The 14,632-nt window shown below is 40.9% G+C and overlaps 1 protein-coding gene across 1 annotated transcript in view; it reads left to right on the forward strand.

The window, feature by feature from the left end:
- The first annotated feature begins 425 nt into the window (after positions 1 to 425).
- Positions 426 to 14,632, forward strand: part of LOC100699877 (mitogen-activated protein kinase kinase kinase 7) — a 44,536-nt gene continuing 30,329 nt past the window's right edge. Inside the window, exons 1-7 of the mRNA XM_003458158.5 lie at positions 426 to 635; positions 1,116 to 1,226; positions 4,841 to 4,906; positions 5,097 to 5,142; positions 6,279 to 6,417; positions 6,953 to 7,077; positions 9,521 to 9,649. Coding sequence (XP_003458206.1) covers positions 570 to 635; positions 1,116 to 1,226; positions 4,841 to 4,906; positions 5,097 to 5,142; positions 6,279 to 6,417; positions 6,953 to 7,077; positions 9,521 to 9,649 — 682 coding nt within the window. The 5' untranslated portion in view covers positions 426 to 569. The remainder of the gene's footprint in view (positions 636 to 1,115; positions 1,227 to 4,840; positions 4,907 to 5,096; positions 5,143 to 6,278; positions 6,418 to 6,952; positions 7,078 to 9,520; positions 9,650 to 14,632) is intronic.

Genomic DNA, 14,632 nt, shown 5'->3' on the forward strand with positions numbered 1-14,632 from the left:
ATCAACGAATTCAGCGTGACGTCGCGCTGTTATGCACTCTACCTGTGTCGTACTAACTACGCTCCTTTATAGCGGCATGGTCAACGATGGAGCGTGCTGTCTGGGAAGACAAACTGTACAAACCATGGCACATGTGGTCTGTCGCCCCTGGTGGAGGTTCTTGTGCAGACAAAAACAAAACAAAAGCAACATTCAAGACTGCGAATCACTAACAGCTTGATTGATTTGGCATTGGTTTAAACAAATAATTTATACCACAAGGCTTCACATAGAGATAAACTGTGTTTGTAAAACAGTTCCATTACGATTTAATTTGTCCGTTACGCTGTTTTACTTCTTGTATTTAGGCACTGAGTGCTGTGCAGCGTTCACCAGCGCGCATATCACAGACGTATCTAGCCACTGCGCGAGCTGTTGGTGTCTACTTCCTGAATTCAGAGCAACAGATGAGAGAGGCAGTTCGGCAGGACTCCACCAAGGTTTTTGTTTTCTGATAAAAACACGATAAACCTCGGCTTGTAAGTCCAGCGTCGTCGGCTCGCTTCGAGGAGTGTCGGCTCTCTGCCACGATGGTGGAGACTCTAGCTGGGTGTATGTTTGAGGACATCGAGTATGCAGATATCCAAGTAGAAGCGGTAATTTAAAGATATATATTGAAACTAATGTTAGCTCAGCGGTGCTAGAGATCAGTGGCTGAGTCTGGATCAGCTACGTTTTTGTCTGTGAGTAAGGCTCGGTTAGACTCTAATGGACAAAGGAAGTCTAATCTTTTTGTTCGCTTTGAGGGGTACTATTCTTAACTGCGAAATACAGCGAGAGTCTTTAACAAGATATAAAACATGACACTGTTGACTACTGAATAAACCTAGTAATCATAACAAGGCCCCGGTTTTTAAAGGACAGAGTTATTCATAATATGTGAACTAGTGATTCCCAGTTTAGCTATTTTGTACGATATTATTATATACAATAAAATGTATTTTTAAAGTAAATGTTACTGTAGTCCCGCTTTTGGTATTAAGGGAAAATAACATGTTTACCCATAACAGAGTAATCTCCCAGGCCTGCATTGTCCCCTGAGTTGGAGCTGTTAATTTTCCGTTCTTTGTCTTCAGGCTGTTGGCAGAGGGACTTTTGGGGTTGTCTTCAAAGCTGTGTGGAAAGGAAAGGATGTAGCAATCAAGACCATTGAGAGTGACAATGAACGGAATGCTTTCCTTGTTGAGGTACTGTAAATATCGTTGTTTCTGCCCAGCTGTTGTACAGTGTCACATACCTTAATGTAATAGGAAAAATAACTTTTCATAGGCAGTTAAGCAAATAAAGTGTGGACAAGTAGATTTAACACTAACATGACACTAAAATACCACATTTGGCTGGAAAGCTCCACTCATTGTGAATGTACTGCCAGCACAGACTACCTACCTGCTCTACCTCCAGGCTGTGGCTCAGGAGGTAGAGCATGTCACCCACTAATCAGAAGGCTGGTGGTTCTAGCTCTGTCTGCTCCCACCTGCATGACAGCTAAACCCAAGTTTCTCTCCAACACATTCATTGAAGTATGAATGTTAGAAAATGCAAACTCCTGGGTTTTCAATTCCAAAACAGCTGATCAGAGTCAGTTCAGTCAGTTCAGTCAACTCTTAATATATTCATACTAAGCACGTGGATAAGTGGAGAAAGGAAGCTATCATCAGTGAAGGTCCACAATTAACCAATGCCATGACATATAGTAGACTAAGCACTGTGTCTCCCATTTTAATCCAGTGGACTGAGAAACATAAATACCTGTCAGTACTGGTACACACTAGATGAACCCATAGCGCCGGCTATCATTTCTGTTCCTGTATGGTAGTCGGGAAACTAGCCTGTCTCCAAACATCCAATGTCTCAGTATTCGATGTCTCTGAAGTGCACTATTAAGCTCATACAGGGATGTGTTGTTCAGCTTGTCCACATATCTGTTGTTGGAGCGTGGTATGCTATGTTGTGTATTTGTGTATCCAATACTTTGACCCGACACTCATAATATAAATGAGGGAATTCCACTTGTGTGACGTTTATAGCTGGGTACTGGAATCGAGTGTTTTGAACGCTGCACAAAAATCATATAGATAAAAGCTGTAATGGCTATTTTCTTTACGAGTATTTATTATTTGGCGTGCTGCAGGAAGAAGCCTGTTGTGGTGCAGTGGGTTCAGGGGGCATTGCCAGGGAGGCTGGTAGGGCAGCTGGAGATGATCAGCTAATCACTCTTTTCCTTTATCAGTAGGTTGCGCTGAGAGCTAGACAACTCAAAAGCTGCACACACAATCTGATCAAAGTGAACACAGTAAATAAAAACACAGTGTGTCCATGTCGGGTCCTTGTGTCCCCTAAATGGCACCACATTTTTAAGGAAGATGCATTTGTTTGTTGAATAGCAGAGTAGAGTAAATGAAAACACCCTCGAAATACTTGCCAAATCTTCTCTGACAATGCTAAATAGCATATTCTGCTATTGACTCTTGCTAATCAGGTGTCTGATGGGCACCAGCAGCTGTGCACACAGACCCAGCTACAGCGGTCAGTTTTGTCTGCTCTAAACATTCCACATTTAACTGATCTGAATAGGGCCTGCGCCATAGGGCAACTTCAAACTCTTGTTCTGCAGAACCAAATTGCAGCATAATTTGGAGTGAACCCTACTACCATCTCTTAAATTGAAGGTCAAGTGCCGTATAATGGGAGATGCCAAAGACAAGCGGTGAAGTGGGTGTTTCAAGAAGATAACACCACAGTAAGACTATTTTCTTGCCCTGGACTTAGGAGCCATAGGCAGTCTTCTACAGGTTTGCAGTCAAGGTTTGCACGGCACTTTGGCCAAACGGTCTCTACCCGGACAATCCGGAACAGACTGCACACAGCCAGTCTCCTATGTTATAGGACTGCCAGGAGGCCTGCCATGACTGTCCTTCACCATCAGGCCCATTCACTCTGGTGTCAATAACATGTGCACTGAAATCTGTTAATTTCTAAGAAAGACAGTATACTCTGTGTTTGGTGTGATTCTGTTATGCCACTATAGAAACTACAATTAAAATTTTTTTTTTTTTTTTTTTTTTTTTTTTTTACTTCAAATTTCCCCAGAAAGGAGGATTACAATGTCTAAAATTGGCCTAACAGTTCCTCCTTCTACGTGTTGGTCAGTGCTTGGAAGAGTTTCGTCTTTGGTCAAAAGATCTCCAACTTTCAGAGTTGTTGTTTTTTTCCAGCATCCAAAAAATCAAGGCCTTTGTCAGTTAACTGAGGTTCTGCTGGGAGTCTGTCAGCTGCCAACCTTTCGGAAAATGGAAGACACAAGCCATTTTTTCACAAATATTCCAGAAGCAGATCTGACCATGTCTGGTCTAATAAAACAGGTTAGACAAAATGGGAGTAATAAGAGAAAGGAGTAAATGCCAGCCCTGTTTTTACTTGAATGATTGAATAATTCAACTACTATAAGGTAGTTTGTCCATTTTAGGATTTACATCACAAGCACTGTCCAAATATGCAAGTCCGGGCAGGTATCCTCCTCTTTGGTACACTGTAGGTTCTTGGAGCTTGGCATTATGTTTATGTGGTAGCTTCCTATTATGCCGAATCTGCTCCTGGCCACTTGACCAAGTCTGATTATATTGCTTAGCATATGACTTGCCTGAGAGTAAACTGATGGTGTCTGAGTGCTTTCCTTGTTGTGCTTGAGCCTGTGTGCTTACTATGATGGAAGTCGTACACTCTCAATTTTTGTAACCTAGCACATTGTGTCGCTACTGCGGCAGCCATATTGAATACTCAAGTTTATAATCATGTCTTTTTTTTACTGCCATTTTAATGATACATCAATGCTGCAGCTCAGAAGATTATACAGAAGGAAATGTTGCAACAGTTTGAAAAGATGAGACTTTTGGGGAAAAAAAAACTCAGCAATTTCTTTGCTTCCAGTTTTGACTTCTTCTCCACCTGTATCAGTGCTGGACTGGATTTGTCTGAGCCATGACACATATTATTCAGAAGAATAGGTACCTGCATTGTAATGGCCTGTATTTGTATAGCGCTTTTACTTAGTCCCTAAGGACCCCAAAGCACTTTACACATCCAGTCATCCAACCATTCACACACATATTCACACACTGGCAATGGCAAGCTACATTGTAGCCACAGCCACCCTGGGGCGCACTGACAGAGGCGAGGCTGCCGGACACTGGCGCCACCGGGCCCTCTGACCATTGTGAAAGTGAGGATGAATGCATCTGAGTAGTGAGGCCATCACCAGCATCACACAAAGTGGCCAGTGCCCTGGGCCCCTAACACTCCAATGAGAAGCTGTGAAACTGACTCAGTAATTACAGTTTCCATTAGACTCGTGTAGTAGCTTTCATAAAATGTCTTTTAATATTCAAATTCTAACACCTTTGTTTGTATTGGCAACATTTACGAAATGGTAATGATATTTGAGGATTCTAAATTTCCCATCATAGTATGCATCCAAATATGCAGTTGGTTAATGGTTAGAAATATACTGTAGTATAATATTATATAATTTTCATGTCCAGTTTTTTTTTACAAATCAGTATCTATTATGGATTAGCTGCTCCCACATACTGTTAGAGTAATTAAAGTAAACATCTCTAATTTTGCCCTTATTTAATGTTCTTTTGCAAAAACAAAATTAATATATATAAAATAGAATACTATTCCCTTAAATTAAACCGTGCCCAGAGAGTGAGCTGCCTTGGGGGAGGTTTGCACTCTCCGACTGCTTCTTCTTTAAAATGTGGATGTCCTTTACACCTGTGCTGCTTTTGTCTATGCACAGCTCCGCCAGCTCTCCCGAGTGAATCATCCCAACATTGTTAAACTCTATGGCTTCTGTGACAATCCAGTGAGTATATAACACTCAACATTTGCAACAATAAAAGTTTAGTGAATTTAAAAAAAGAAAAAAGTTTTCCCATTATCTTTTTATCTTGTCTGGATGTGAAGAAGCAGTGATAGGTTTAGAGGTATTTTGATCTTCAAGATTTTGATGCATTTATCTGTAGGATATGTGATTTTTCTTTTTATTCCCTCAGGTCTGTCTGGTCATGGAGTATGCAGAATGTGGATCTTTATATAACCGTAAGTCCTACTGTGTCTGAACCAAGAGTTGTTTTTTTTTTTAAAGAGAAGTTAAGGAGGTAGTTACTGAAACATGTTATAGTTTTTTTTTTCTCCACTGCATAGCTTTTCCTAGTATAGCTAATAAAAAAACGTCCTACCATTAGTTCAAAAGGTTTTCAGACCCTTTCAATTTTTCCATATCTTCTTTGTTAATCTTCACAGTGTACTACCTAAGACAAAAATGGATGTCATAAAGCACCCTGAGTGTTCAGATAGCGTAGAAAAGTGCTCTATAAGAACCAGTCCATTTACCATTTGGCATGTTTATATGTTAAAATTAAAAGTCTGAATTGCCCTGTTACATAAAGTATTCAAAACATACAAGGTTTTCTTATCAATGATTCTCTTAGCTTGTTTGACCTTTCTTTTGTCTCTCATTTATAGGAACCATTGGGTTACTTGTTTGACCATGACTGGTCATTCCTAATTATTGTCTAGTTTGGCTGGGTAACAAGATCTAGAAACTAGACTGACAAGCTAGATTGGGTTTCAGACTTATTCCATTTTAAGATAATAGAGGCTACTATGCTCCGGGACACCTTCAGTGCTGCAAAAACATTTTTGGTATCCTTTCCCAGATCTGTGCCTTGATACAGTCCAAAGTTTAGAATCCTACAGCTCTCTTAGTGTCATGGCTTGGTTTTATCTTGCATAACATATAACATAACAACATATATAATAAAATATAACATCAGTGAAAGCTGTTTGAGACTTTACAGAAAGCTGTATGGCTTTCCTCATCGTCTTCATTGAATTCAAATAGACACAGGTATCTTTGAATGCGGTTGCAGAAGCATCTTAACGATTATTGACAAATGTACGATATTCCAATTATGCTGGTTCTAACAGTGTCTGAATATTCGTGGGATATTTTAGTATATTTAAAAAACTGTTTAATTATTTAGTAAAGCACAATGTTACAACAATGTAAGTAGTTAATTGTCAAATAAGTCTGGAAGCTACCATACCGTACCATTCACTCTCATTACTGATTAATTTCAATGCATTTGAAATAGCAGAAAAATGACAGTGTCACATTATTGTGCTTATTGATATAATCATTATTTCTTTTCATCTCTGCTTCTCACTCAAAGTTCTGCATGGTGCAGAGCCACAGCCCTACTATACAGCATCCCATGCAATGAGCTGGTGTCTGCAGTGTGCCCAGGGAGTTGCCTATCTACATGCTATGAAGCCAAAGGCTTTAATTCATAGGGACCTCAAACCACCAAAGTAAGATTCTCAATGATACAGATAATGATAAACAGTGCAGAGATTTAAGAACACTCAAAACCTTTGTGGTGGCATTTTGGAACATGTGGTTTTTTTTTTTTTTTTTCCCCCCCACGGGTTTAAAAAGTATTTCTGTTATGATTTAACTAAAGTATTAATCGCTCTTGCTGTTACCTGCTGATCGGTCTGTTGCTGCTGACCAACATAGTATAGTAACTATGGGATAGATTGTCATGAAATTTTGCCCACATATTTATTTTGCCATGATCATTTATTGATTTATTTCCTGAAATTTGGCATCTTGAAGCTGACATTTGTAATACCAATTGAAGGAACAGAAGACTGTAAGACTGTTAGATTGCCATGAAATGTCATGCACACATTCACGCTCCACAGAGCATAATCATCTAACTTTTCTTCTAAGTGATATCATATTGATGATATTATTTTTATCAGTTTTGATGACATATACCAGAATATACATTTTAGATTAACATTTTTTGAAGGTCTTAAACCCCTGTCTGTACTGTTCCAGTCTACTGCTTGTGGCTCGTGGTACTGTGCTGAAGATATGCGACTTTGGAACAGCTTGTGATATTCAGACCTACATGACCAATAATAAAGGAAGTGCAGCCTGGATGGCACCAGAAGTATTTGAAGGTCAGCCATGAACAATAGATATTAATTAAATCTTTGTTTGTCACAATGAGTACCTAGATTTGTGTCGCTGACATTATTGTTGATATTGTTGATAACACTATGATTTTTCTATTTGACGATCTGGCTAGATGGAAATCTCTACCTATATCACTCATGGGAAGGGTCGCTTCAATAAAAATGATGGTCTTGCCAAGAATCAATTATTTATTTAAACATATACCTGTTTATACATATACCTTGTATAATCCAAGAAAATCGGGTATTTTTAATTCAATTCAATTAGATTTTATTTATATAGCGCCAAATCACAACAACAGTCGCCTCAAGGCGCTTTATATAAGGCTTTAACCCTCATGTGTTCCTTAAATGAACACACAAAAGATGAAAGTAAACAGGAGTACTGGGAGGCTAAGTATACTGCCAGAGAGAGGTGGAAAAGGCTTATAGTGAATTGTTTGAGATGCTGGACACTAAGGAGGGAGAAAAGAACTTGTATCGATTGTTTAGGCAGAGAGCTCAAGCTGGAAAGGATGTGCAGCAGGTTAGAGTGATTAAGGATAGAAATAGAAATGTATTTACAAGTAAGACATCCACCCATGTTTTTCCTGCAAGGTATTTGCTGTCACCACTACATTGGAGCCATTGTCATGGACAGCAACCACAATTTTGCTCAGAGAAATCAAAGAAATTTCCACAGTCTTCTCAATCCAAGCAGCAATGGTTGGCCCATTGTGTCCTTCATGTGACGTTTTTCTGAGGCAATAATAAACCTAACCCTATAAAGTGACAAATGATATACCTCTGTGGCAGCACTGATCCAGACTTTAGCTGTCATGGTATTGTTGTTCTTCACTGATTTATCAGCATCTTTAATGACCAAACAGCCACTTCACAAACGCATGGCACAACATAGAAGAGTCACCTCCACGGGAAAAGACTCAGCAGTCGATCTGACAAAGGTCACTCTTTCGAGGATGCCAATGTTCACATTTTGGACAGAGAAGACAGATGGTTTGAAAGAGGAGTAAAAGAGGCCATTTATTTCCACTGTGAGCGACCATCTTTGAACAGAGGCGGTGGCTTACGACACCAACTGTCTGCCATCTATAATCCAGTTTTGAGATCCCTTCCCAGATGCCTTAACGTCCACTCACACCCTGGGCCATCTGACTTCGGGAAATCATATGATAGGGTGGGGCTAGGTTTCGCAATGAGCTCACCCGAAACCTTGGCTGATTGTAACCTACACCCGTTTTCACACCTTGGCCCATGTGATTAGGTAGAAGATCATTAGGGGTCCTTTTGTCCCTCTTAGGGGAACACTCCCACAAGGTTTAAATCTGGGACTCTCCACCATTTGACCTTAGAACTGAAGAAGCTTCTCGGATGAGAGGTGAAACGTCTTCAAGTCACTTAAAAAGTCCAGACGCTTTTCTTTCCAAGCTCCTTAGACTACAATGACCTGGATGACTGAGAACCTTCACAGACAGCATCTTTAATCTTACTAAGAGCAGCTTCATACTTTCCCTCCACAAGCTGTGTAGAAATAACTTCTGGAAGGTAAACCAGTGTTGATCTGCTCAAAACCCACCTCTTCAATCTTAGACTCATGATCTCATGCTGGTCTCATGTTGTTATATACCTCATTAAGGATGTTCAAATCTTGATTATGGAGCTGCCAGGATGGAGGAAAAGAGGCAGACTACAAAGAAAATTCAGAGATGTATTGAAGGCAGACAGGTAGAAGATTGGTGTGACAGTAGAGGCAGATGGAGGCAGATACTCTAAAGGAATCAGCAACAAAAGATAAGATGAACACACAAAAATTTAATTTCATTTAATTTAATAAATTAATTTTTTTAATGAAGTATTTGCTGCACTTCTCTTGTCCCAAATTTTGTAAGCCTTATTCCTAAACGGATTAAATTAATTTTTCATCTTAAAATTCTACAAAGAATATCCCAAAAACCCAATGTGGAAAAAGTTACCGTGAAATTCTTTATCAGGTGTATCCTGTTTCCACTGATCATTTGTCAGATGTTTCTCCAGTATTATTGGTGTCCAATTGTGAAAAATTCAGTTGATTGGATGTGATTTAGAAAGGCACCCACCTATCTATATAAGGTCCCATAGTTGACCGAGCAATGAAGTCCAATGTATTGTCTGTTGATCTTACCAGGAGAAATTAAGCCGGGAAGCCAAAGAGTAGTGGTTTTAAAATGTATGAGAAACCCAGGAAAGATCAGAGTGTTGGCAGGTGTTGAATAAGGACTACACTTGGTGTCAATTAATTAACTATGACACCAGGGATATATAAACTTATTTAGTACAACTGCACAAGTTTGTTACTGTGAACTACCTACTGACCATCACTTTTAACCTGTATTTTGCGGGCTATGACTTTCAGATTCTTTTAAATATGGTTTTGGTTTATATTCTTCAGGCAGTAACTACAGTGAAAAGTGTGATGTGTTCAGCTGGGGGATTATCCTGTGGGAGGTCATCACACGCAAGAAACCCTTTGACGAGATTGGTGGTTCTGCATTTTGCATAATGTGGGCTGTCCATAGAGGTGAGTAGATTCTATTAGTTAGTGAGGACCTTAACAGAGTGCAAAAAAGAAGTCCTCACTCACCTTGGGGGTAGTCTTTATCCTTCAAGCTCGGGTCCTCTATAAGAGGCCTGGGACCTCGAGGGTCCTGTGCAGCATCTTTGCTGTTCCTAGGACTGCACTCCTCTGGACAGACATCTCGGACACTGTTCCTGGGACCTGCTGTAGTCACTCGCCAGCTTGGGGGTCACTGCCCCGAACGCTTCAATTACCACTGGGACCACTGTTGCCTTCACCCTCCAGAGCTTCTCAAGCTCTTATCTCAGGTGTGTGTGTTTGTGTGTGTCTGTGTGAGATCAAAGTAGCATGGAGAGAAGTTAGCCAACTATCGAAGTTACAGAAAGGTGTGATGTAGAAGGTGCCTAAGAAGTACAGCATGCGGTCTATACCTGAGGCCTTGGAAACTGCCAAGCAAAGACTCATAGCCTTTAAGCCAGGTGCTTGAAGAGGTACAGTGGCTTGCAAAAGTATTCGGCCCCCTTGAACTTTTCCACATTTTGTCACATTACAGCCACAAACATGAATCAATTTTATTGGAATTCCACGTGAAAGACCAATACAAAGTGGTGTACACGTGAGAAGTGAGAAAATCACGTGAGAAAATCATACATGATTCCAAACATTTTTTACAAATAAATAACTGCAAAGTGGGGTGTGCGTAATTATTCAGCCCCCTGAGTCAATACTTTGTAGAACCACCTTTTGCACCTTTTGCTGCAATTACAGCTGCCAGTCTTTTAGGGTATGTCTCTACCAGCTTTGCACATCTAGCGACTGAAATTCTTGCCCATTCTTCTTTGCAAAACAGCTCCAGCTCAGTCAGATTAGATGGACAGCGTTTGTGAACAGCAGTTTTCAGATCGTGCCACAGATTCTCGATTGGATTTAGACACCAGACAGGTCAGGGATAAAGTTACTGAGAAATTTAAAGCAGGCTTAGGCTACAAAAAGATTTCCCAAGCCTTGAACATCCCACGGAGCACTGTTCAAGCCATCATTCAGAAATGGAAGGAGTATGGCACAACTGTAAACCTACCAAGACAAGGCCGTCCACCTAAACTCACAGGCCGAACAAGGAGAGCGCTGATCAGAAATGCAGCCAAGAGGCCCATGGTGACTCTGGACGAGCTGCAGAGATCTGCAGCTCAGGTGGGGGAATCTGTCCATAGGACAACTATTAGTCGTGCACTGCACAAAGTTGGCCTTTATGGAAGAGTGGCAAGAAGAAAGCCATTGTTAACAGAAAACCATAAGAAGTCCCGTTTGCAGTTTGCCACAAGCCATGTGGGGGACACAGCAAACATGTGGAAGAAGGTGCTCTGGTCAGATGAGACCAAAATGGAACCTTTTGGCCAAAATGCAAAACACTATGTGTGGCGGAAAACTAACACTGCATGATAGGTTTGTAGCATAAACCTATTCGCTGGAACGTTCAGGACAATTTGCTACACAGCAAAAACAAGACACAAGTAGGCAAAGTTCTTTGTAGTACTCATGCATGAGGGAGACCTGCCTGGAGCCAAGTGTCGTTCCACCCACTTGACCTCCGTCAGACTCTCAGCCAGGTTCCCCAAAGCACTCCTTTTATTGTGGTTACATGAATATGCATAGGTTCATTAACATATGACATCTTATATAGGTATGCATGTGAACAAAGAATACCCTGTGTGTGTGTGTGTGTGTGTGTGTGTGTGTGTGTGTGTATGGGGTCAAGATGTAACCCCAGGAAGACTCCCCAAAGCTGGTGCCAGGAGTCTAGCGGTACATCTGAACAAAAGGCTCTTACACTCAAACAGATATACGTATGTTTGCTATACCATATATCAGCAAGAGAAGATACGACCTCTCCTAGGAGACGTGTGATCTATGCCAGAACACTCTGAAGAGGAGTGAACACACTCCCCTCTTCATGCTACACAGAGTTGTTACAGACCTCCTAGGATGAGACATTCTTTCAATCTACAAATGATTATATACTTCTAAGCATATATGAGTAAATATTTCTAAGCATAAATGACAATCACAATACAAATCTAACATTTCCCCCCTTTTGGCAATTATGCTAGAAAAGTACCCAGTTATGATCACCTCATGCCTGACAGTGTCAATGCAACCATTTTTACACTCAGCATGTGTAAACGTACACAGTTTGACAAATATATTAGCAGTTATCCAAGTTCTCATTAATCTCATTCAATGCTAACCTGCATCCTACAAGCAAACAAATGAATTGTTAATGGTCAAAAGAGAAATTAACATTTTCAAAAACACTCCAGCTTGGTGGTGCTCCTCCGCAAGACATGTAAATCGCACGTCTCTCTGCAGAGTGGTTTAAGTTCTGCAGGGCGTCATAAATGTGTCTTCCAGTTGTTTCCATCACTATTCATAGGACCAGAGTCCAAATGTATGTAGAATAGACATTCAAACATACCAGTTGAGTTTGTTGTTTGTCAACATGGGTCTCAGCTATCTTGAAAGCTGCAGACCTCTTCAGCACTCTAGTTTTATGGCCTCTACCTACCCCCATCACCTCACTTCAGGCCTCTGTCCTGTGGGGGATATTTATGACTCCTCCATTGTCCATCCTCTGCAGGAAAACCCTCTGTGGAAAGGGTGTTGGATCCAGTTATCTTACTGCTGTTATGATCCCAGCAGTCTTCAGATTGTCATCGTATGCACAGTACAGTGACACAGCATTAGGTGATATTCATAGGAAACTGCTGTCATCACCACCATAGCTTCTGGCTCCTGTGCTTCTCACAGAATCATGATGCCATCCTCGAACTCCGCCCGCGTTGTCGATGGAGCTTGGCACGCTCCCCTCATCCTTCAGGTGCCCGTCTGTTGTCCACAATCTCCTCTGTTGGCCTCTGGAAAGCCCCCTTGGCACAGCTCTCATTCCAACGCAGCTTCGTGGTCCTTGCTGTGGCTGTGGAATCTGATCTCATGGGCCCCAACCAGCTCGACCTTTGACCTCAACCACTGCCCGGACTGTCCGCTATGCCTGGAATGGGTTGCTTCTCACTGGGCCTCTGAAGATTTCTCAGGAGATTCCTTTCAGCAACACTCTGACTGCTGCACCTGTATTTCTTTGCTAGGAGGAAAAACTCCTACTTGGAAAGCATGTCAATCATCATCAAACCACATTCTTTAGTTCAGTGAGCTTCATTTATGGACCATCAAAGCCTCATCTGAACACAGATGCACCACTTGCATAAGTTTAATACCTGTTGACTAACTGTTAATCACACAAAAATCACAAAAACATAGTTTAGAAAACATAGAAAACATAGTTTAGAAAACATAGAAAACATAGTTTCATCTAACTCTGTAATTCTGGACCCCTCCTCTTGACGCATGGACACTCCCATGAGTCAACTCATCAAACGTAGATTCCTGTCTGAAAGAAAAAGGTTAGCCAGATCATGTCCCAGGCAACATCAGGGCATCTCCTCCTCTGGAGCAGCACCACCCCGGACCTATAACCCTGCAATAAAAGCTGTTAGTGTGTTTTGAAAACCTAGCTCTGCCAGGAGCCTGCATATACACCATCATGGCCTGGAAAACAAGACCTGGAAGTAAAATCAACCTTCACACTTATAAACAATTGTATCATTAGAGTAATAAAGCATTCAGCATCAACAGGACAAGTATCATGTGCAGGTTTTCTCAAATCAGTAAACTACAATCATTGCCATAATTTGCCTCAGACATGGATCATCTCATGTACTCAGTTAGCATTAATGTAATCGGTGACTTCCCTTAAGCAAAGTCACTCCATGTATTTAACACTAGGAGCTCAGTAGTGGCCAGCTAATGAGCCCCATATCAAACTATTCCACAAACACTGCATCTCTTATTTGCTTTCTCATGTTACTTGTCCGTCTCTGCTGAATCCTCTACATGCACTCTTAGACAAACAAACATTAGCAACACACATGGACAATCCTGGAGGTCAGGCACAAGTTGACAGGTTCCAGAGGTGCTATAAAAAGACCATAAAGTTAGCCATCCATAGCTGTGGAAAGAAGTGACACTAGTTTCAACACAGGAAATGTCTCACATGTTATTCACATCGTCAAAGTAACCTTTAACATTTCCCCTACAACACAGTGTAGCAGCATCACCACTCATAACCTGTAAACACAGTTTTCTTCACACATAAACCCAGAAATCCTGTAGTAGAAAAACATCAACCAGCTGTCCTGGTATAAATCACATGATCAAATCACATGAAGAACTGTAATGCTGTAGAAAAGTTAGCGCTGCGCAGGTGTATACACACTTTCTCACAGTTACCTCTGTGAGCAACACAAGGTAGTGAATAACACCCCTGATAGATGCACAGACACAGAGAGTGGCATTTAAAAAGTTAAATCGTCACGCAACCTCGATGTTGTTGTCATCTTTCTGCTCCTGTCAAAAGAAACACACATAGATTCATCTGCACCTTTGTCAGGTGGGGGTTAACTTCGCACAGTGATGTCAGTCAGTCTGTCAGCTTCTGTCCGCTTTTACCAGTCAGTCAGTTTTATTTTCTCTCACTCACTCATTCATTCATGCATTCATTCATTCTTTCTTTGCTAATAGTGGAAATTATCGTCGCATTTTCATTTCCACTTCTCAGCAAAATGACGTCATTTCAAAAAGAAAAGAAGAACTCTATATTGGATTATCTCGCTTAATCCTTTTTTGGGTAGGGACCTATTTTCTAATTGTCCCATATAAGTGGCTTTCTCCAGAGCCCATTGTAATCTTTTGGAGAAACTCACTTGCAACAATTTTCTCGACATGTCGTATAGCGCTTCTCTTCTAATCGTGCAGATCTGCTCAAACAGAGATCATCAAACAAAACTTTCAGTGCACTGTGAAAGTATCAAAATAAAAAGGCCTCGTTCAGTCATGACACACGCTCCTCATCTCAGGAGGGTAAATCATACCATT

This window comes from Oreochromis niloticus, linkage group LG19 (assembly GCF_001858045.2).
Source record: "Oreochromis niloticus isolate F11D_XX linkage group LG19, O_niloticus_UMD_NMBU, whole genome shotgun sequence".
NCBI classification, from domain to species: domain Eukaryota; kingdom Metazoa; phylum Chordata; class Actinopteri; order Cichliformes; family Cichlidae; genus Oreochromis; species Oreochromis niloticus.